Source organism: Colletotrichum paranaense (genome assembly GCF_030867605.1).
Source record: "Colletotrichum paranaense strain IMI 384185 chromosome Unknown Scaffold_1.1, whole genome shotgun sequence".
In the NCBI taxonomy this organism is placed as follows: Eukaryota; Fungi; Ascomycota; class Sordariomycetes; order Glomerellales; family Glomerellaceae; genus Colletotrichum; species Colletotrichum paranaense.
This window is the reverse complement of record NW_026848959.1, coordinates 3,683,896-3,706,253: the sequence shown is the minus strand read 5'-3', so window position 1 is coordinate 3,706,253 and position 22,358 is coordinate 3,683,896. Positions and strand designations below refer to the sequence as shown.

The 22,358-nt window shown below is 55.3% G+C and overlaps 7 protein-coding genes across 7 annotated transcripts; 2 read left to right on the top strand and 5 right to left on the bottom strand.

Annotated features, from left to right (window-relative positions):
* Window positions 1-122: 122 nt before the first annotated feature.
* On the bottom strand, window positions 123-1,856 carry CPAR01_01306 (uncharacterized protein; the record flags this gene model as incomplete). Its single annotated transcript, XM_060485595.1, has 3 exons — window positions 123-157; window positions 214-403; window positions 465-1,856. 3 exons carry the CDS (start codon window positions 1,854-1,856, stop codon window positions 123-125), a joined length of 1,617 nt encoding a protein of 538 aa, XP_060356452.1.
* A 530-nt stretch (window positions 1,857-2,386) lies between these two features.
* CPAR01_01305 (pyridoxal-phosphate dependent enzyme) lies at window positions 2,387-3,778 on the top strand (the record flags this gene model as incomplete). The annotated part of the gene is made up of 1 exon (XM_060485594.1): window positions 2,387-3,778. One exon carries the CDS (start codon window positions 2,387-2,389, stop codon window positions 3,776-3,778), a length of 1,392 nt encoding a protein of 463 aa, XP_060356451.1.
* Window positions 3,779-4,432: 654 nt separating this feature from the next.
* CPAR01_01304 (transcription elongation factor S-II) lies at window positions 4,433-5,506 on the bottom strand (the record flags this gene model as incomplete). The annotated part of the gene is made up of 3 exons (XM_060485593.1): window positions 4,433-4,441; window positions 4,495-5,247; window positions 5,360-5,506. 3 exons carry the CDS (start codon window positions 5,504-5,506, stop codon window positions 4,433-4,435), a joined length of 909 nt encoding a protein of 302 aa, XP_060356450.1.
* Window positions 5,507-6,434: 928 nt separating this feature from the next.
* On the top strand, window positions 6,435-8,204 carry CPAR01_01303 (uncharacterized protein; the record flags this gene model as incomplete). The annotated part of the gene is made up of 1 exon (XM_060485592.1): window positions 6,435-8,204. The coding sequence occupies one exon, from the start codon at window positions 6,435-6,437 to the stop codon at window positions 8,202-8,204; it is 1,770 nt and encodes a 589-aa protein (XP_060356449.1).
* An 856-nt stretch (window positions 8,205-9,060) lies between these two features.
* Window positions 9,061-11,440, bottom strand: CPAR01_01302 (uncharacterized protein; the record flags this gene model as incomplete). Its single annotated transcript, XM_060485591.1, has 5 exons — window positions 9,061-9,101; window positions 9,154-10,840; window positions 10,897-10,975; window positions 11,233-11,257; window positions 11,437-11,440. 5 exons carry the CDS (start codon window positions 11,438-11,440, stop codon window positions 9,061-9,063), a joined length of 1,836 nt encoding a protein of 611 aa, XP_060356448.1.
* Window positions 11,441-16,634: 5,194 nt separating this feature from the next.
* CPAR01_01301 (glycosyl hydrolase family 45) lies at window positions 16,635-17,642 on the bottom strand (the record flags this gene model as incomplete). The annotated part of the gene is made up of 2 exons (XM_060485590.1): window positions 16,635-16,883; window positions 17,187-17,642. 2 exons carry the CDS (start codon window positions 17,640-17,642, stop codon window positions 16,635-16,637), a joined length of 705 nt encoding a protein of 234 aa, XP_060356447.1.
* Window positions 17,643-18,953: 1,311 nt separating this feature from the next.
* On the bottom strand, window positions 18,954-22,039 carry CPAR01_01300 (heterokaryon incompatibility protein Het-C; the record flags this gene model as incomplete). Its single annotated transcript, XM_060485589.1, has 5 exons — window positions 18,954-20,396; window positions 20,448-20,992; window positions 21,042-21,221; window positions 21,287-21,844; window positions 21,916-22,039. 5 exons carry the CDS (start codon window positions 22,037-22,039, stop codon window positions 18,954-18,956), a joined length of 2,850 nt encoding a protein of 949 aa, XP_060356446.1.
* Between the last annotated feature and the right edge of the window lie 319 nt (window positions 22,040-22,358).

Below are 22,358 nucleotides of genomic sequence, written 5' to 3'. Positions count from 1 at the left end.
TTTCGAGCATGTCCAAAGTAGGAAAAGGAGTCGATCACTGGCATGATGGGCCTGTAGTTCCTCTCGATGTATTCCAACAAAATTAAGGAAGACAACCTGAACAAAGTTAAGAAACAGCAGAATTACGTGCTGCCTATGTTGCGGAACTTTCCGTAGTCTAAAAGGGGTATATGTTCTTCTTTTCTACATTTGTTTATACAGTTACCAGCACACTTGCGTTCTGGTAGTAGCTCAGTAGAGGGTTTTCCCCGCTGCGCGTTTGGGTGTCTTCGAGGAACGCCCACCGCTGCATAAAGTCACCATGCGACATGAGCCTCGTAAGCTTGCCCGTGATGGCCTGGTACATGGCCTCCATGGTTTGGAAGTCTGTGGGGAACATGATGTCAAAGTAGCCTTGGTGGACCTGTTGCGACCTTTATGTTAGCAACGGCATCCATCATGTGCGTTGTGGTTGTTGAACGTACCAAAGGCGTCGTCACGGGCACCGTCGTACGCTCGTATCGGGTCTGGACGACGGGGGCGTTGAGGCCCGGTATGGCGTCGGGCAGCGAGTGGAAGTCGCTCGTGACGAGGCGGTGGCCGGGGAAGTACTTTTCGAGCACGTCGAAGAACTGCATGAGGCGGGTTGGGATGTACTCGGGCTCCGAGAGGTTCGGCATGAGCGGCATGCGCGACTTGAGGTGGCGGAGGACGCGGTTGGCCGGGTAGGGGAGGGGGTAGCGGCCACCCGTGGCGGCGTGGCGGACGCGGAGGAAGCGGGCGAGGACGGGGTCGAGGTCGGGTGAGTAGAACTCGTAGAGGTCGTTGTCCGCGTCGACGAGGACGGAGCCCTGGAGGGGTTCTTCCGTGGCGAGGTCGTAGCGGACGACGTCGTGGGAGAAGTTGTCAAAGACCTCCATGGCGAGGAAGAAGCAGGGTGAGGGGACGCGTTCGGACCAGGAGAAGATGGACTGGTTGATAATTTCGACCTTGGAGGCGTGGCCGCGGGAGTCGGCGGTGGAGAGGAGGTGGTGGCGCTGGAGGGAGGCGAGGGCGGGTGAGATCTCGATGATGCGGTACTGGGTGCGGGCGTAGACCTGGGGGTCGAGGTCGCGGATGTAGTCGAGGATGTTGAGCATGAGGGTGCCGCGGCCGGCGCCCATCTCGTAGATGATGAGGTCGTGGTAGGGGTACGTCGTGAGGCGGTAGTTTGAGACGAGGTAGCGGGCAATGGCCTCGCCGTAGTAGGGGCGGAATAGCTCCGTGGGCGTGTGCCAGAGCGGGCGGGCGTCGTTGACGCCCTCTTTGTCGTCGAGGTCGTCCTCGAACTCGGTGTAGCGCCGGCCGAGCTCGCGGTAAAAGTGCGGCTCGTCGCGGAAGGAGGGGAAGTCGAAGGGCTGGCCGGGGGAGAAGATGACGGCCTGGGTGGAGAAGTAGCCGTAGGCCGGGTTGTAGAGGCTGTCCTCGATGAAGTCGCGGGTGAGCATCTTGGCCTTGCGCGGGCGGGTCGAGCGGGCGGCCAGGTCGCGGGCGTTAAGGGTCGGGTAGGTGTCGAACTCGTCGGCGCGGTCGCTCGGGAAGAGGGAGGTCCGCTGCTGCCATTTTGACTCGTTTGTCCTTTCCTGTCTCTCGGATGTGGTCTTGACGGCGTAGTGTCGCCGTTGCTGAGGTACTGCAGAGGCATTGGCCGCTCTTGAGGAGGTGGTGGATGATGCTGGAGCTGCTACGCCGCCGCTGTGGTTATGTTGGACATGAGGCCGGTGGTGGTGATGGCTTAGAGCCGGGATGCCGGCGGCAGTCGTGCATTGTCGCCGTGATTGGCACGCGGGCCGGCGGAACAGCTCGCGGAAGAGACGGGTGACGGCGGGGGAATCCATCCCAAGAGTAGTTTGCGATGGTCGAGCGGGACGAACACTCGGCAGGGCGAAATGGGGGTCGGTTTGGGAAAGTCAACAAAATGGTTGCAAATCGCGGATCTTCGGTTTGGCAGAGAGGTTCGAACATGGCCCGAGCTCCCTTCTACCACGGGGCAGCTGTTAATCCGCCATAGCGCACATGCCCGTTCCCGTTCAGCTCCACCGCCGTGGTCCCCTGCCAAGGGATGCCCCGGCGGAAGTCTTAACGCCTGAGGAACCTGGAGGCAGAGCGCCGTGGACGAGGATGGGCACAGAGGCACCGTTGAGGCTGAAAGGCAGGGGTCTGGAAGAGATAAAATGACATCACCTGCAGTTTAGCGGGCAAATCCCCTGTAGAATAAGATGGTTGAAATTCATGCGCTGAGCACCTATCAGTATTTTTGTTTTCCGATACCGCAACCAAATCTCGTCAAGAGATTCACGACGACAACAACAAGAGCTCGCGGGAAAAGCAACGCGGACGATGGAGCACGACACATGACACAGACAACATGTCTCTAAGTAATCATCCCAAAGCCTATGGTTCGGCGGCCCTAGCGCTTGCCTTCACGGCCGGCATTCTCGTCACCTTGGGCTTCAAAGACTTTTATCCGGACCTCGAACGCCGGTACCAGCGCCGTCGCAACCGCCGCGCGCGCAACAACACCTCCACCGCGGACCCCTCGCGGCGTAGCAGCCTTTTCTGGGGCCCGCCCGTGCAACTCGAAGACCACGAGACTGCATCCGAAGCCGATGAAGCGGCGGCGGCCGCTCTCCTCACTACCCTCGGCGGTTCCGCCTGGAACCCGCCATTGATCGCTGACGGCGTGGCGGGCGCCATCGGCAACACGCCCCTCATCAAGATCCGTTCGCTCAGCGAGGCCACAGGGCGCGTCATCCTCGCAAAAGCAGAGTTCCTGAACGCTGCCGGCAACACGCCCAAGGACCGCGTCGCGCTGTCCATGATCGAGGGCGCCGAGGCCGCGGGCCAGCTCGTCCCCGGCCGCGGCGACACCATCTACGAGGGCACCGTCGGCAGCACTGGCATCTCCCTGGCGACGCTCGCCCGCGCGAGGGGTTACCGCGCGCACATTTGCATGCCCAACGACATGGCCATGGAAAAGGTCGACCTACTCCGTCACCTGGGCGCCACCGTCGAGCGCGTGGACCCGGCGCCGATCGCATCGCCGGAGCACTTTGTCAACCTCGCCCGCCGCCGCGCGCTAGAGCACGCCGCCAAGGCCGGCGACGGCAGCGTCGGCTACTTTGCGGACCAGTTTGAGAACCCGGCCAACTTTGCGGCGCACCTGCACACCACGGGCCCGGAGATCGTGTACCAGACCGGCGGGAAGCTGGACGCCTTTGTCGCCGGCGCGGGGACGGGCGGTACCATCGCGGGCGTGGCCAAGTACCTCAAGGAGGAGGCCAACGTGCCGGGCCTGCAAGTCGTGCTGGCGGACCCCCAGGGCAGCGGGCTGTACAACAAGATCCGGCACGGCGTCATGTACTCGAGCACCGAGAAGGAGGGCACGCGGCGGCGGACGCAAGTCGACACCATCGTAGAGGGCATCGGCATCAACCGCGTCACGGAGAACTTTGAGGCCGGCAGGGAGCTCATCGACGACGCGATCAAGGTCACGGACGAGCAGGCGTGTCGCATGGCGAGGTGGCTGGTGGAGAACGACGGCATTTTCGCCGGCAGCAGCAGCGCGGTCAACTGCGTTGCGGCGGTCGTGGCGGCCTCGAGGCTTCCCGAGGGGAGCCAGGTCGTCACTATTCTGTGCGATTCTGGCACGAGGCATCTCAGCAAGTTTTGGAAGCATGTGGCGGCGATGGGCCTGGAGGAGGACGATCACTCAGCTGATCTGTTCTCAGTGCTCAAGATCGACCCGGCGAAGAAGTAATGATACAGACTACTAATAGATCAATTCTCTCTCCATACTGCTTTGCTGTTCCCCGCACGGGTCCCCAATGGCTGCAGGTCTTTCACCATGCATACGAGATGAACACTCAGTTGTCGCAATGCCCACTGCAGAAAGTCTTCTTCTGAACCCCCCCCCCCCCATGTATCCCTCAGCAGCGACGACAAGGGAATATTGCATGGGAAAGCACACAATGTGGCGCCACGATGTCATGAGATAGAGTGTGCTCCAAGTGAATGCAGTAGGGAGCCGGGGCGATGTAATAAGGTAGTGAGCCAATGCCAATTAGGCACTTTGCAAGATCTCGATTGCTCCCGAGCCTCAACTCAATACAGGCTACATGGCTATGGACTCATCAAGCCCCCCATCTAAAGTGTAATTCGCTCTCTGTGAAACCGATCATCGATAGCCACACATGCATCTGATGCCCGAAGCTTTTATGTTCAAGGGCAGAGCAAAAAGAATCAATAAAGGAGAAAATACGGAGGACCATTCCTCTTCCCCAACTCCATACCAACCAAGCCCGCACTCCCGAGTGCCAGATGCAGGACCATAATCCCGTGCTTCAATAACGGGGTATAAGTGAAAATCACGCCGTCAGTTGAAAAAATCGAAACCTCCTCCAGAATCGTACGCTCAAGAGAACTGAAGCTTAGTTAGCATAGTTGGTAAAGAGAATAAAACAATGGCCAACAAACCTTCCAGCGGTTACCGCATACGGTACACTCGCAGAATGTCGTCATCGGTTCATCAGCACTGCGAGTCTGCGCCTGGCTGTAGCTGACTTTCTTCTGGCCACACTTGCCGCACTTGAGAGCATCGCTGATACTCTTCTCGGCCATGGGAACCTGGGCCTTCTTCATGTTCTCCTGCTGCAGAGCATCCTCCTTCTTCCTCTGCTCTTCCGACTTGAGCTCCTCGTGGGTCATGACCACGAACCGAGCAGGAGTGATCTTGCCTTCCATAACATTGACACCAAGCTGGCGGTTGCTCTTGACCTTAAGGTTGCTGAACAGGGAGCGCAGCTTCTCACGGTACTCCTTGGTGACACCCTTGAAATGGCTGTGGGCAGCCAACTCAACCTCGATGGCCTTGTTAAGAACATCGTTGACGGAAGCGGTGGATCGGTATGCGAGGCCATTGTAGAGGAGTTCGATGCAGGAATCGCGAACAGCATCATTAGTGCGCTTCACGTCGGCGCCATCGGCCTTAGCGCGGCGAGTCTCGGTGTTGCCCTTGAAGGGTTGGTTCAGCGCAGATGACGAAGACGGTTTCGGGGCCGGGGCCTGGGTCGGCGACGGAGCAGCCGGAGACGATCCCTTCTTGATCTTGCCCTGCTTCTCGGCTTCGACCAGCTTCTTCCACTTATGGACGAGCTCGGTAGCGGCGCGAGCAATTTCCTTGTTCGAGTTCTGGCGAAGCTTGCCGACGAAGACACCTGCTCTACTAGACTGGTCGAGTACAAACGAGGTCAGCTACGATTCGTCTTAATAGCAAACAAAGTGAGCAGGAACATATGCCAAGACCACGCATGTCGATGGAACAGTGCAATCCGCGACGTACCCGAAGCATCTCTTCCGTGGGGGCAGCCTCCTTCTTGAGTCGTTCAAGGAGAGCAAGAGCGGTTGCAGGAGGCTCGTTGGCCTGTACAACCTTATTGAGCTGCTTGATGCAGGACTCAAGCTCGCGTTGATCCATGCCAGTCGACATCGTGGGCAATTTGTGCGCAAGTGAATTGCGATGAGTGATTTTCCGGCGCGCGCAACGCGATTCTCGATTTGTAGATGTTAAGGAGTTGTACGGGCGTTGAAAGAAGGCGAGGCTAGGTAGAGGTAATGGCCATTTTCCTCAAGTGGGTGGTGGAATCGCGCCGGAGCCAAGTGGGGCAAAGCCTTAGTATCCACCTCACTGTCGTGTGTGCAGCCCGGTCCCGTCCCTTCCACCCGTCATAAGGTACCTTCCCCCGGATCAGCGGTATTATGTTTCACCGGGATCCGTTCTGGCAAGAGAGGCGTGGGGTGTTACCGTGCTGCACCCCTTCCCGTACGTCTTATCGTTGGACGTCCATGTGACGACAAGGGGAAGCGAAGCTTATCAAATGTCGAGTCACGCTGCCACATGGTCCCTGCTGCTGCCATTTCAGCGGATTCAGCGGAGAAGCTACCCACCTGAAGCTGTCCCCCACGACAGCTGCTGCGCATGCAAGGGGCAGATGCTGGAGCCTATGACGCCAGATGTTGATGTGTTTAGGACGTCTGTAAACCTTCTCTAAACATCAACAAGCCTTGATCGTCCTTTGTCTCTGCCTATTCTTGGCCACCAACCGTTGCACCCGTTTCTGTTACTAGCTCCCGTCGAATGAGTCACTAGTACGGACATAATATCCGGAATCATAAACATTGTGCCTCATATCAAGGCAGCTACAACCTCCCGACCCTTGCGGTCAACTTCGCCACTCTACGCGCTCGGCGCGTCGCGAGATCAACTATACTCCAAAATCCAATAGTAAATAATTGACTTGCCCATGGATGGAACACCATCTCTTGACACGACACAGTACTCTTGCTCGTCTGGTTGAGACTCAGAAAACGACCTTCTCAGCCACAGCCTCGAGGCTTCACCAATATCATTAGGCACGATGCCTGCACATCGTCAACAAGACCTACCCGTCGAGAGTTCTTGGCGCTTGGTGGAAGGCGGCGAGAATGACAGCTTCGATACGTCCATTCTTAACGATATGGAGGAGGATGATAGCTTCCTGACGGAGCCGTCGCAAATGCCGTCACAGTCATTCAGCATCGGCGGCTCTCAAGAGTCGCACCACAGCGTTCAAGATTTCATGAACAAAGCAGACGATGAGCGAGTCATCCTTCGCTCACCATTTCAACCCACCGTACGACGAGATCCAAACCGCTCTCCCGAACCGGAATTTATCATGCCATCCATGCGTTTCAGTTCTACTTCAGGGACGGGAACCAGCCCCCAACACAGTAGCGGTCACTCCTCGCGGACCATCCGCCCCAGCGACGTCTCTTATCAGCAGCAGGACGTGCGACGTCGTGCGATACGTCAAGCCAGCAATGGAAGCCCTACATCTGCCAGACGTGGCGATCCTAGAAGAGTGAGGGGTTACTACGATGAACCGGCTGAGCCCAAGACCGTTACGGAGCGCCTGTCAGAGTCTCTTCCTAGTGCGGCCTTCAACATCCTAGCATGGGTATTCAACGTCATTGGCATGGCCCTTGGCTATATACAAAAGCCACTAGCGCTATGTCTTGCAGTCTGGCTCTTCTTTGGCGCCTCCATAATGCTTCAAAATATGGTCACCAAGTCAATCACAACATCGCTCTCGCCGCTCTGCCGCATCCCGGGCGCAGCATACTTAGACCTCCCGTTTTGCCCCTCGTTCACTACTTCACCAGGCGGGGGCAAAGAGTCAGGGTCTGAGTCTGCCAACGTTGAGTTTGACGACCTCATGAACGTTCAGTCACAATTCGAGCAAGTCCTCGAACGCAGTGCCGATGGCGTATCACTACCAATGGAGATGAAGCGTTCCGAGTCTTCGATACGCGATCTACGCACCATGGTTCGATACTCGGAATTGCCACAGAGAGACGAGCTAGTGTACGAGTTCAACGAGTACATCGATACCGCCCGCTTGACGGCCTCTGACTTGCAAAAGTTCAACGTTCATGTGGGATCTGCCGTCGACTCTGTTATCTCGATCAACCGTTGGACATCTCGCTATCTTGATACCCTCTCTGCATCAGAGACAACAGATGTAGGACTGGTTTCCCAGTGGTCCAGCTGGCTCTTCTACCCCTTTACTCCAACAGTGACACCCTTCTCCGAACGGACCCTTCTCGACAAATACATCGAGCATACCGCCCTTGTCTCTGACCGGATCTCCTCTCTCATAGTAGAAGCGCAAGGAGTTCTGCTTCTACTCACAAAGGCGGAGGAGAACCTGAACCAGATTTACGAAATCGTCACTCGCTCGTCGAACTCGGTCAAATCCCGTCGCGACGAGGTTCTCTGGACATTGTGGACTCTTGTCGGTGCGAATAACAAACGCCTGCATAACCTCAATGCCCAGCTCTCCCTCCTGCGCCAGGTGGATAGGCAGCGCGTCACGGCTGTTGCGCAGATATCGGCCCTTATTGTGGACCTTGAAAAGATCCAGGCCGGGCTGGGCGACCTCCGCGACCGCGTTGCCGCTCCCGAACTCGTGCGTGATTCGACCATAGCAATCCCGTTGACAGTTCACATTGAGACTATCGATCGTGGAGTCGAACGACTTGAGGATGCTCGTCAGCGGATCCGCGCCGCCGAAAATGACCGTATCCGCGAAGCACTGGCTAGAGGAGGCACAAAAGAGGACGACAAGCTCATTGAGGGACGTTCATAATGACAGAGGGCAGAGAATGTAGGAAGAAACACGGTAACAGATGGAACTGCCAAGACATGACGAGTGGATGAAAGTTAAGATTTCGGTGTTTATAATGCATAACTGAACGTGCTTAAGACGATCAGTTGGCCCGTCTTGGCGAAACAAATCAGATGAAAGCTGGCATATACAATGATTCGGATGAAACGACAATAGCGAAAATACCACGTGTGGAGAAGTCTTGTTTTTTTATGAGACATACTGAATAGCAATGAGTCCGATTTGTATACCTCTTGTTAGACTCACTGTATTATGTATGGTTTTGTCCTGGCTTTACACACGGAAAAGACTGGCCTGAACGGGATCTGGCTTTGAAGGGAAATCACAGGGTATATAATCCAGCAAATTTATCTTTTTAGACCGTGAGGGGTCCCAAGTTTTGATTTCATTGCCCGCTGTCTGGCCGACACAAGACTACCTAGTCTGAGCAGTGCACAGCTGCCGTCACTGGTTTCCACGTAACTTTTTTAATTCATACCCTCCTCCAAATCGCCGTTGATGCTTAACCGTGCCGATGGGGTATATCCAGTCCAAAAGCTTGGGCTCTTTACAGCAGCCCAAGAGTAACGTTCCGTGCCAAAATGTAGCAATCCGAGGGCCAATCTGAGCCCACCGAGTCTATCGTCGTGATTGTGAAATAAAAGTCTCCTCACCACCCCCCTCGGAGGTAGGTACCAGAGAGTGTCGTAGATATGCATCATGATATTCCCTTGCTTGCCTCTCAAAAGTTCCAAAAGGCAGTCCTACTGCCTGATCCTAAACGCCATTACACCATGCAACTCCGAATTTGATGACATGCTTCCAGTGCATGCAACTGTCATGAAAATCCTGGGAAAACCTTGACGACATAACGTTTCCCTGCAACCGAGGTCAGAACATATGCTTGATGTCGCAAGGACTTTGTACTTACACGCTGGATTGCGACCATCTGGGTCGTCAAAGGGTGTACCAGCAAGCGCTCTCATTCGCGCTCTTGCCAACTGAGACGGGCTCTTGCGTCCTTCAGGACGTGGATGGTTCTGATGCGACTCTGATCCAGGCATATGGAGCCGCAATCCACCTGCTTTCCGGCGTTTATTCTGATGAGTAGCCGGAGCTGCAGCGGCTTGTCTGGGCGGCTGAGGTTGCGGATGTGGCGGGTCTTGAGCTTCGGATTGACTTGAGGGTTGGTCCGAATCTTCTTGTTCCTCTTGGGTCGGTTCGAGGGCACGTTGTGCAGTGGACAGGGGTGCAGCTTCGAGATCCACCGACGTATCGACATTTGCTGACTCCTGCACTGTTTTCGGGGACTTGGATGTCAGAACGGGTGTCAAGGGCGTTTCTGTCGGGGATGATGCCGCTTTGTCCGTGCCGAATAGCCGCTTGCCCCAACGCTTGCTTTTCACCTCCCCCTCTTCGTCGTCTGACTCGTCAAAAACTACCCGTTCCCTCAATCGTCGAATGGCCCTCTCACGGCGTACCATGCCATTGGTAATCTTGGGACAGTAGTTCGGTGGGAGCATATTCCTCTTACAGATTGGGCATAGTGAGCTGTTCAGACTGAGAAACTCGTCGATACATTCGGGGTGAAAGATGTGGCCGCAAGGCAGTTCGCGGATGACGGAGTCCCGATCGACGTAATTCTCCAAGCAAATGTGGCACTGCGGCTGATAGTTCGTGGCAACGGTGCTTTTTGAGCTGTTGACGCTTGCTCTTCGGGCCCTCGATCTTGGGACGGCGGATTCGGATATTGTTCGCTGGTCAGTCCGCATGCTTCGCGGTGACCTCACGGATTTGGGTGGCCTTGTAGTAGAAGGTGTGCTGATCATTTCCGGCTGAAAACTGTAGGTGAAAAGTGGAAAGCCCTTGACGTGATCCACGGGCACGGTTACTCGTTTGATTCCCATCGCTTCCAGATCAACCTCGCCGCTCAGCACCCTTCTTCGTAGTGAAATTCTTCGTCTTCTTTGTACTAGGTGCATCGTGAGTGATAGACACGCGATGATAAATATCACTACGCCAACCACAGTGAGAATCCATGTCCACATGGCAGGAACACTGTCACGGTCCTTGATGGTTAGCTCTGTCCATATGCGGACGTAATCATTATCGTGGGGGTCGTAGATCTCCTGGATTTCCTTCCCGTATGGGATCTCGGAGATGTTCCCAGAATACAGGCTAAGCTGCTTCATGAATTTGGTGCCCTCGGCGCCTGGCACGGCGAAAATCGGAAAACGGTTCTGGGTTCGCCATGCATCACCATCTTCAAGATCCCATATCGGGGAATCCGCGCCCTGTGGTTCGTTCGTCGAATTGTTGGGCCGGTAAAAGATGAAGGCGCGGATGGGGTCGAGGCGTGCGGATGCAAGATAGGCCTTGGTGCAGGTCGCATTAAACCATGGCGCAATGGCAATTAGGTTATAGTTGGTAGGAGGAAGTTCTGCCTGTGTAGTGGCATTTCGTGGGATTATGTCGTACTGCTGCTCGAAACACGGGTTTGTGACGCTGAGATCGGGGACGTATAGCAGACCTCGGATGATGCCATCCTGCGTTTCGGTATTTGTCGTGCTCAGCGTGGTGAGGTTTGCTGTGATGGTGTCCTGGTAGGCTACCTTGCTCTGTGCACTTGGTTTAGATCAAGACTTGGGATAAGTTTGATGGCGACGAGACATACCGACAGAGAGGTGATGTTCTTGATGAGAGTCGAGGGGACGGTGTTTGCGCCCGACCAAACAGGGTTACTGAACAGCAGACTGTGTAAAGGTCAGCTGGTGGTTAAAGATACGCAAGTGGTTGGGGAAATGCGGGTGGTGAGGCATTCGCGCCAAGGTCTGCCCACAGAGGCGTTGCGAGGCACAGTGACGCGGGCCAAGGCAGCAGCAACATGATGCGACGAGATGATAAAGGAGTCAACGGGAAAGCAGCAGAGAAGCGTGCGCAGCAATGAGGAGTACGGGGACGATAGCATCGAAAGCAGCGAGCATCTGAAAGGAGTTTTGCTGAGACATACACGACATTTCGAATCTGTTCGAGAGCTGTGAGACGTCAGTGAGTTGTGCCAAGACCGGGGGATTTTGGCACCTCTTGGCCGCCGCAAAAAAGAGAGAGAGAGCACGACAGGCGTTCACCTGCTTACTATGGGCAAGATGACCAGAGGCATGATTTTCTGTTTTGTGTATTGTACAGAAAATGAGAAGGGCATATAATGACTTACACATGCTTCCCTCACATGTTCAACGAACGGGTTGAGGGCATTGAAACCATCAACCTGGTGTGAATAAATCGTGGGTGGCTGCTCGGGAAGTGGAACGAACACCAGCTTTCAGGTGGGATAACCAACAAACGAGCGAGGCAGAAATGCCCGGGAAATCGGTGTCGTCGGAAATTTGGTTAAGAGGATTCAAGGCTGACTCGGTCTGAAGACGACGAACTGGAAGTAATAGTGCGTAGTGAGACGATTCAAGGCGGAGGCTACAATGTGAATGCTCGAGGACAAGGTCGAGTCGCGATGCGAGGCGAAAGGGATGAGATTGGTGAAATGGCAAGCAGAAGGTGACCAAAAGGCGAGCTGAGAGAGAAGCGATTGAATGAGAGGTCAGCGAGCTGGGGCAGGCGCGATTTTCAATGCCAAGCGGGGTTCAGGTCAGGTCGTTCCCAGTGCGCTTGCTGCAGGTGCGCTCTGTATTCGTACACACTGATCAGGTCAAAGGGAAAGCAAGGTCAGGTCCAGGTCCAGGTCCAGGTTCGGGTTCCAGGTCGGGGGGTGAGAGAGCTGGGTGTGGGAATCGGGTGTGTACTGTGAAGAGAGTGTGTGTGTGTGGTGGTGGTGTTGGGGGAGTTTTGGGAGAGAGAGAAGGGTGGTGGCCGGGTAGCATGGTGGATGACTTTGAACGACCGGGCAGACAGACTGAGGACCAAATGGCTGGAGCATGGGGCAGGAGGTACGAAGTACTCCATACAAGAATGACGAGGACGGGAGAAGTATCCGTAGCCAAATTGGAGGTATCAGATCACCAGCAGAATGCAGTGTCGGGCACCAAGAAGCAAGTCCCAAGGTACTTTGCGCATACCTGATCCGGCCGGGCATCATATGTAAAGTAGGGGCGAGGGAACTGATGCACAGCCTCCCTGCCCTGTCCTCGCACTTGCACTTGCACTTGTCTCCGTCCTCGTCCTCGTTGTCGCTACCCGCCTGTCCCAGAGAAGGAAGAGCAGGTACTCTCGATGTACCTTTCGTTGGCTGTTGAGCTGCTTCGTCTTCCATTGCCTGTGGCCACCGCACACCGTTAGTGAGCTACCTGCCAAGTTGTTACCGCTGGCGTTCCGGCTGGCGTCTACGGTGCGCATCCTTCAATACGTGGGCTGTCTTCTGCTCTGTTAATTCTAACGATAAATGGACGTTACATGATGCACTTGACAACGACCTGTGAGGAGTGGATTCGAGTGCCAATCAGTAACATGAACAGCAGATTGTGGGCACCAGTCGACTGGAGGAGCGTTCCAGGTTGAATGCGGTGCAAGTGCGGTAACAGATTCAAGACAGTCGGGGGACTCTCATGATGCGCGGATGGAATTGGACGCAAAGATGCAGCCAGTTGGTTCGCAAGTACGGCACTGTACGGATAGGCTGGCAGAGATGGTGGAGTGGATCGCGACGGAGACTGTTGAAAGTTCCCCCGGTAGCCAGTCAGGACTCAGGAGGCCGTCAACCACACCTCACAACTCACGCTTCAGAGCGAGCACAACTGTAGGGTACAACACCCCCAGCTGGGCGAGGCAAGATGAACACGGCGGACCACTCGGAAGCAAGGGAAACGGGAGAGAAGACATGTACCAGTGAGTACCTACCTCACACATATACACCTTGCCTAAGAAATGGATGAAAGGCACTACCACAGTTCCAATTGCTGCTGTGTGCTCCTTCCCTTCTGACTCTGACTCTCACTCTGTCTATGTCTCCAGACGGAACCCAAGGACCCTTTCGTCTACCCTACCATCAGCAAAGCACCTGGATTTGAACATTCACAGATCATTCCTAGCTTCCCGTTCCTGTGACTGCTCACGGGAGCTGCTTGCCTCAGCCAAACGCCCCGCAAAACATGGAATTAATCCATTGCGCGTGAAGTGTATCGAGGCCCGGCATGCACCAACTCCAACTGCATCATCCCAGCGCATTCAAGGAGCCGAAGAACCGAGCTCTTATCACGACACAACCACCAGTGACCACAAACTCCCACACAACTATTATGGGATGCCGGCGGGCAGATAAAACCAACAACATTTTCAACCACCAAAGCGGCTATTGTCTATACTATTTTGGCCCCGAATAGCCCCAAAGACCCTGTACCTGCAGCCCTGCATTTGCTCGCGCGACTACACTAGCACTCGAAAGTCGACGTTGACACGCATACAGAAAGAAAATGGACAAACCACAGCCGTTTCCATCCGCAAATCAATCATTTTGGTGCCGCTCTTGCCGTTGGTGTCGGTCACCGCATGCCACAAACAATCAAAGGAAAAAGTAAAACAGTCTCATTACATGTCCCCCGCCGTGCCGTCTTAGCCTGCACATCACACGCCCACGGATACACGGCATCCCCAGCCCAATCCCTCGCCCGACGCCCATCGGATCGCATGTCATCATGGCTAAGCTTTTTCGTTGCCTCGATTCCCTCGAAAGCTTGTCTGATCTTCCAACGACCTACCCAGTTGCCCCGTGCCGGCTCCCGCTTCCCACCCTCGCCAGATCGGCTCAAATCACTATGGCACCCGCTTGCCTTCTGCCTTTCTTTCACTAGCTATGAAACCTCATAGGCTGACATGATGGGCCCGTTCCATATTGATAGCCCCAGGAGAATGGTCTTCCTAGTCTTTCTCATCCGGGGAACGATTCGTGGCCTCCCTCTGATTCCCTCCCGCTAAAATAGCAGGCTACTACCGTCTACGTACCGCATGTCTTAGCGTGGAAGACAGAGATGGAAAATCAAAAGGGTCACCAACTGCTCTGGGCCTTGCCGCTGCCGCCTTCGGATACGGACGCCAGCATCTCTCCGTGCAGGCTGACCAACAGAGTTGTCGAGTCTTCTCTGGTCCATCGTCCGTAACGACGGTAGACGTGACACGATGCCCGATCTGATTACGACCAGTCCTCGACGGTCGAGATTTTCCTCTTAGCTTCGTCGCATCGAAGTCTCTCACACCTCCCCTTTTCCACTTGGGATTTTGAGTTTCTCCCACCACACGGGCCCGGTCTACAGTCATGGGCAAGTTGTGCCGACAGTTCCAGACGCTTTGCACCAGCCGATGTGCGTGACAGCTCGACCACGCCCGCCCGGTCGTTCTCGGCATTCACTCTCTCGGGTCTCCCGGTCTGACGGCACCTTTCGCGTGGCTGTCTACTATACGATCGACGGTCGTTATACATGTATAGCGCTTCACTCAATATCAACAATGCGCAATTCGCGTCTCGGGAAGTATTCTTCTCAGCGCCACGGAGTTGACAGGGTTCTTGCTTCTAGAGGAAAAAACATGGGCGGCTTCGCATCATTGCTCCAAGGCACAGCGTAAGATCGTACCATTTGGGCGCGTAGTACGACGCCAACCAAATTGGTGGTCTGCGGCTCAAGTCGACGCCTTTACCAAACAGCACCGCTGCAAGACGCTCGACTGCATATGGCCGCCAATAGCCTGGACGTGTACTCTCAGACCGCCCACTTGGCGCTCGACCATGGGAAGCGCACATTGCGTGGCCTGCGTGCTGCTGTCCTCCACAAGGGCCAGTGCCTTTCGCTGTACCAAATCGGGATGGTACTGGCCGGCACCAACAACAGCACCCGGGATCCTACGATGTCTCTCCCGCTGCAAGTCAATCAGCGGGAAAAGCTTCTAGCCACCGGACCCTTCTCTTCTAGTCCCGATGACTCGACCTCCGCCCGTTCTTGGCATCCCGACTTCATACCTCATCAGGTTCGCTATCCCTTTAGATGGCAACGAGCCTCTCAGAGACACCATGTCTGCATTCAACACACCTGATCAATTCGGAATCACCCAGCATACCATTTGGTTTTCTGGCTTTCCCACTACTCTTTGCGATGCTACTCTGCAAACTTCCTCCGGCGTCCGGACTTAGGCTCCCTGAAGCAAAGGTACATGAATAGTACCAATGCTAGGTTCCCCTCACAAACGCGGGTGCCCAGACAGACGTCATTGAAACATTGGCTGCTCCCTGGGTCAGATCCACCGGGGACAGGGGCCATCTCCCACACCTACGGTTGGCAATTTTACTGCTCTACCCTTGCCGGTAGAGAACACATTTTCCGGCGAAACTGGTCTGGTCTCGTCCGGAATGTTGCGTGCTTCACCAATCTGAATAATTAGTTCTTCAACAATCGCCCTGACTCCTTCCATGCCAGCCGAAGATGCCGGACAGCCGCTCTTGGTTCCCCAGCGCCGCTCTCGGCAATCTGGAGGCTCCCGGCCGTGGCGGTCTGGCGCCGTTCTGTTGTCTCAACCGGCAAAAAAAGCCGATTGACCCTCTACGTCACGTACTAGTCCGTCGTGTGATTCGTCAAAGCATCTAGGCTGGCTGCGACATTGATACGCCCGAGAACAATGGCAACGCCAGAGGAATCTTTTGACGGGCTGCCACTGAACCCTACTTTTGACCGCGCGTCTTTTGTACAACGTTGGCGGATTCCACGATATGGCAGGTGTTCGCCTTTTTGTGGCTGTGTCAAGATTGCTGAGGATTCTTGGGCAAGATTTAATCCTCAGGTGAACATCTTGGCTTTGGCTTGGCTTCTGGTAATCCGCAATGCCATGGCCTTAAAAAAATCAGGCAGGACGGTGCCTGTTACCTGCCCAGCACACAGCCACGGAGCACAGCCAACCTTGACAGCGCTCATTTCAGGAGGCAATAAAATGATTAGAGGAAGTATGTTTCAATTGTGTTGCGAGATCCATATGTCTGTTTGGCCGCGCTACGAAAGATCAACGGCGGAAGGGGCCAATCTGCCCGCTTGTGTTCATGCGTCGCCACCACCAATGTGAGATGGGCGTCTTAGATGGGCTGATTTCACCCCTTTCGTGGACTCATTTGATGACTCTGTAAGCTCGCTACGAAGGCTCTCTCAGTCAACATTGGCACCAAATCCTGCGTGCGAGGCTACGAGATGAGAAGGCTTGCCAATGTGTTCGAGCCCCAGGTCGCTCAGGAACATCTCTTGGCCTTTGATTCCAGATGACATATTTGACTTGCAGCTACGGGCGTAGAGTAACTATACGTGCTCCGGCCTCGACGGTCAACTCAGTGTGAGCTCCGAACTCGCGGAGCAGATCGGAGTCAACATCAGCGCTGGAACTTGAACTTGAACATTTCCAAGTCCCGGGCAGCGAATTACTTTCCCCGGTCCATCACTGGCGCCTACAGCCGCTCTTATTGGTAATCTCCGCCGGACAAGTCACCTGGCGGAAGGAGACGCTCGGGTTATCGGCGCCCTTGAACCAGTCGAAGCGCCAGTAGCACCCGGCCTTGAGCTTCGCGGGGAACCCGTCGCACTCGGCGCGGGAGCTGACGCCGCCGTACCGCTGGCCCCACCCGTTGGCCGGCGCTCCGTACTGATCCGTGCAGGCGTTGAATTGGCCCACGCCGCCGCCGGGGATCTGTTGAAGCAATAACGTCAGTATACTTCTCGTCTTCGTACAGCACTCTGTGCTTCAGGGACAGGCAGTTCTCGTATCTCTGTATCATATGAAGGGGCTCGTCCTCAACATGTTGTGTCCCTCCTGTAAGTTGGTTTTCGTGATGTGAATAGCCACCCAGCAAGGAAGCATCGACAACATCCTCTTGTCTCCTCTTGCATCTCCGACAGTTTCCGGCATATCTTGTAGTCTCCAAGATGGAACAGGCCGAAGGCTGGGTAACAAAAGAAAAGTCCAAAACGGAGAAAATGAACGAAAACTCACCGCAATATCAAAATGATTCTGCCCCAAATCCCCCCCCGTATTCGTAGCCTGCACAACCATCCTCTTCCCCGCCACCGCGCCGCTCGTGAAGGTCAGCTCGTAGCACGCACAGCACCACTGCGCCTCCGTCCCGCCCGAGATCCGCACGGCGGCGAAGCCGTAGGCCAGGTCGTCCGAGACGGCCCAGGGGGACTGGGCGCTGCACATGTAGGCTCCGCCGCCCGAGTCGCACCCGCTGCGCGTGGCGCCGCCGTCCGAGAGGGGGTTGTCGTTGCGGTCGCAGGTCGTTACGGGGCCGGCGGCGAGGGAGGAGGAGGGGATCTTGCCGGGCCAGGCGCAGGAGGGTTTGCAGCAGTCCCAGTAGCGGGTTGTTGAGCCTGTGGATGTGGATTGGGCTTGTACTTGGTGGGAGAGAAGGATGGGGAGGAGGAGGGTTAGGGGGTGTGTGAGGTGCATCTTTGGAGAGATGAGTTCGGATATTGATGATTCAAGGGACGTAGATAGTTTCTCCGTGGTACGCGGTGAGATGTGTGACGAGGGGCCCGAGTTCTGTTGGACTCTCGTGGGCGTGACGGCAAGTATTATATACGGGTTGAACGCGATACTCTCGAAGAAACTCGACGACAGTGATGAGCTTGTGTATCATATACTGTACATCGTATAATACAAAATAGCTACGATCCTATGGCTAATGACGGGGAAATGAGCAGGAACAATATACACAACACCAAAGAAGGAGAGCTCGCCTCCGCTCCGTTCGTCACCTTGTCAAAGATCCCGATCCTTCTCTTTTTACCCCTCCGCTTTTTCCTCTCTCGTTCAGATGGTACCTTATCATCAGGTGTCAAAGTCAAAGAAAAGAGCGGGATCCAAGGTACAAACGAACATTTACCCAAATTTAACCGTACCAAAAGAACAACGATGATCCCCCATCGTTTACCCTCTCTAATGTTGCATATAGTTGACCAGACGGGTTAAAACAGGTCTGGATCAATTTACCAGAAACGAAAAAAAACCACCAGACCAAGACATGGAATAAAACTCTCACTAGGATCTTACTGTTTTTTTTTTTGGTGTATCGTCAAATCACCTCATCAAATCCATAACCTAGAATCTCCCATTCTCACCATCTACTCGGTAAGCAACTTGGCGAGAAAAAAAGGATTCAACCGTACCGAATGCTTCGGCATTGCGGCCACACGTCCCGGCTCTAGACCAGGTTGACTACGACTCTTCCCCGCAAAACCCGTTCGCTGGCGATGGCTGCCGTGCCGTCCATCTGGACACTAGGCAGGGGGGGTTAGAACGAAACAGAGTCACATTCGGAACGTCTCTGCCATGTCCTCCCTTCTCCATGTGGTAAGAGATCAATCAGTTCGGCTCAACTGTCCCGTTTCTTAGTTGGCGCGTGGGAGTAAAGTCACGGCACTTGATAGCCGTGATCAATGGTTGACTTCCAAACCGACCATCATCCAAGCTGTCAACGATAGTAGAAGACTGATGCCCGGAACCGGCAATTCGTTTACGTGTTTAAATGTCACCAACACATTGTGATCCTCACCCTGTACCCCTCAAATCACATGACACGCACAAAACATTTGGACTCATAGTTAGAAGCAAGACTTTTTGTTATTGTTCTTCGTTATACCTGTATCCGTAGCTTAAACCCCAAAGCTACCCCTGTTCATGAGCCAGTCGTCATCATCTGCCAGAATACAACCGGGCAGAAATCTTTGCCAAGAATCAAGAGAAACAGCCGCAGCGGTCCTACCATCTGCGGTTATTGTTGTTGTTGTCGCCAAACTGCTCAGCGACCTTGCCGATGAAGTCGCCGAAGCCGCCGCCGCCGCCCTCGCGGCGCTCATCGTCATCGTCACGGCGACGACCGTGGTGCTCCTCCTGGCGTCCATAGCCGCCACCCTCGTTATCGTCGCGTCTACCGCCGCCGTAGCCGCCCTCGTCTTCGCGGCGGCCACCCCCGTAACCTCCACCGCCGCCACCATATCCGCCCTCGTCGTGACGACGTCCACCGCCATAGCTCTCCTCTTGGCGTCCACCGCCATAACCACCCCCGAAGCCTCCCTCATCTTCGCGGCGGCCACCTCCGTAACCACCACCGCCACCACCATAGCCGCCCTCGTCATGACGACGTCCACCACCACCATAACTCTCCTCTTGGCGACCGTAGCTGCTCTCCTCGTGGCGACGGCCACCGCCGTAGCCGCCCTCGTTATCATCGCGTCTACCGCCGCCATAGCCGCCGCCACCACCGTAGTTGCTCTCCTCTTGACGACGGCCGCCATAGCCGTCGTTCTCGTCACGTCGGCCACCACTGAAGCCAGACTGGGTGTTACCCTCGTAACGGTGAGTCTCGGTGCGCTGCTCATAGCCACCACCGTAGGAGGGACGGGTCTCCGTGGTTTCCTCGTACTCGCGGCCGCTGGTTCGGCGTCCGCCAGAGCTGTCTTCCTGCTCATACTTGCGGTACTCGGTACGGCTGCCGCCACCGGGGTACTGGGTCTCGCTGTACTCGGCCTGACCATACTTGTTTCCGTGGCGGCCGTACTCGGTCGTAGTCTGGGTGTAGCCACCATCGTCGTCACGGCGGCTGCTGTGCTGTGTCTCCGTTTCGTCCTTCTTGAAGACACCTCCGAGAATGGATCCAATAAGACCACCAGCGCCACCGCCGCCACCACCGCTCTCCTCCTCCTCTTGCTGGTGCTTGTATTTGGGGACCTTAACCCCAGTCTGCTGACCAACAAGGTTTGCGATGGCACCGGAAGCACCTTCGAGAATGGCGCCGGCAGCTTGGTCAGCAACCTTGTCTTCCCAGTTCTTGGGCTCGCCGAACTGCTTGCGCATGTGGAGCTTTCCGCTGCAGCCGTGGCCGTGTCCAGTGTCGTGGACACCCTCTTTGTGGTTCTCACCGCGCTGAACACCCTCGCGACTCAGCTTGCGGCGGTAGTCATCCTGCTGGCTTCTGTCCATGTTGTTCCACCACTCCTCGAAGAACTGGAAGATTTGCTGACGGCCCTCACGAGCGCCATCGTCTCCCATGTCACGCTGTGCAGGGTGGTGCAGAACACCAAAGATAATGCGGTTCAAGGTGCGGTTAACATCGACGCTGTCGTTATCGATGGCCTCCATGAGCTGGGGCACAACCCAGTGGAGAGTCTTGGCAGCACAGCGGCCAGCGACCTCGTTCAAGATCTACCAACATGTTAGCCACCGATTTCGCCTACTGAATGACGTTTTCCTTACGTTGGTGAAGTGGTCCTTGGACAACATGGAATGGGTAGGGTCAGTGCTACGGTCATCGTCAAAGACGACGTGCTGCTCCTTCTCACTGCTCTCGATAATCTCAGCGGAACCAGTGCGCAGCTCGTTGCGGATCTGGTTGATGACGGGAATAATGAAGGGCGCGATGACCGAGAAGACAAACTTGGACAGCTGCTCCTCAAGCTGCTCAAGAATCTTGGGCAGAACGGGAATCTTCTCAATGGCCTCAGAGATACCCTGCAAGATCTCGTCGTGGAACTCGATGGCAGGCATGATCTGCTTGAAGACATCCTGGATGTACCGGGTGTACTCCTCAGGCTCCCTGGGAGAGACCTGCATGTTCTGGAGCTGCGAAGAGGTCGCGTTGCTCTGAAGCTCGTCCACCCGGTTGCTCTGGTGCTTACCGCCAAAGATACCATCGGGAATCATGTCCAGAAGGTTACGCAGAATGCTGGTATCGTTGTTCTTGCTCTCCTGAAGAGTACCCTCGAGCTCCTCAATCTCGTTCTGGGTCAGCTTGTCAGAGACTGGTCTTGTTAGCTGCGATCTTGTGTTGAGCATTTCAAGAATATGTACCTTCGCCAGTGACGGAGTGAAGGAAGTCAACACCTCCAAAGGTGCCGGTGACAATGGGGTAAACATCGCCTCTAGCTCCGTTCAGCTGAATCCGAGTGTCACGGCCGACGTGGGGGAAGACATCGCGCTCGCCAAGCTCAATCAGGGCAAGCTCGCAGTAGTTGCTGTGGGCGAAGAAATCTGTACCACACTTCGTTAGCGATATTCTCTCATGGTTTCATGAATCATGTGATCGAGCAGCGTACCCTCCAAGCAGTGAAGACCAGTACCCATGAGGCGCATGGCCTCGTAGAGATCAGCCTCATTCTTATTGCGGGAGTATCCGCGGGCCAGCTCGATGCAGCGGGAAAACAAGTTGCGAACGTGGGCGGCAGAAGTCATGATTCCAGCCTGCTCGTTCGCAATGTAGTTCTTCATGCCGGACTCGCGATCAATGCCAAGCTCGACGTTCTCATCGACGGGACCTCTCAGACGGCGGTCGTACTGGCGGGCATCCACGTTGTCGGCATAGTTCTTGGGGTTGTCGATGTGGTCTTCGGGGCGGTAGCAGCCGAGACGGTCGGCCGTGACCTCGAACTCCTTGGATCCGTAGCCAAAGGTCAAGAAACCCAGGACACAGAGAAGGAGACGAATGGCCTCGGCGGAGACGGACTTGACGGTTCCGACATCGATGGCCTGGGAGTAATCCCTGAGCCAGTTGCCAAAGTAGACACGGGAAACCATCATCTTGCTGAACTTCTTGCCGCCGATGGCGCGGGCCATAGCAAGGGTAAGGAGGGCATCTTCAATATCGCCGTGGCGCCCTGTGTGACAGACGAGTTAGCGGATCTGCTCTCCCCATCAGACAATGGCGGGTGGGAGGGAAGGAGCTCACAGTTCTGGCCCTCGATCTTGGAAATGCTGGCAATGTTACCAGCTCCGAAGGCGTAGGTTGGCTGGGCAAGGCAGACCAGCACAAGCAGGCCGACCAGCAGCGGGTAGGACCTGGCGTCGAGCATGTTGATTGACTTGTACCTCTCGTGCTGCTCTTCTCTCTCCTCTTCTGATATTTAGTAGTGTTTATCTGTTGTAAGTCTGTAGAGACTGTTTGGTGACTTGGTCAAGGTGAAGTGGGGTTTGCGCAGAAGCAAAACAAAGTTATGATGACGGGAGGGAGGGGGAGGTCATTGAAATAAGGAGAGAGATATGACACAAGCAAGGGGCAGTAAAGAAAAGGAGGGGCCTTTGATGAGGGCTGGAGGCGGTGGAGGGGCAACACGACGGCGTAACTGCGTTCTTCCAAGCTTCGGGAGCATGGGGGAGGGGGACTGGAACAGG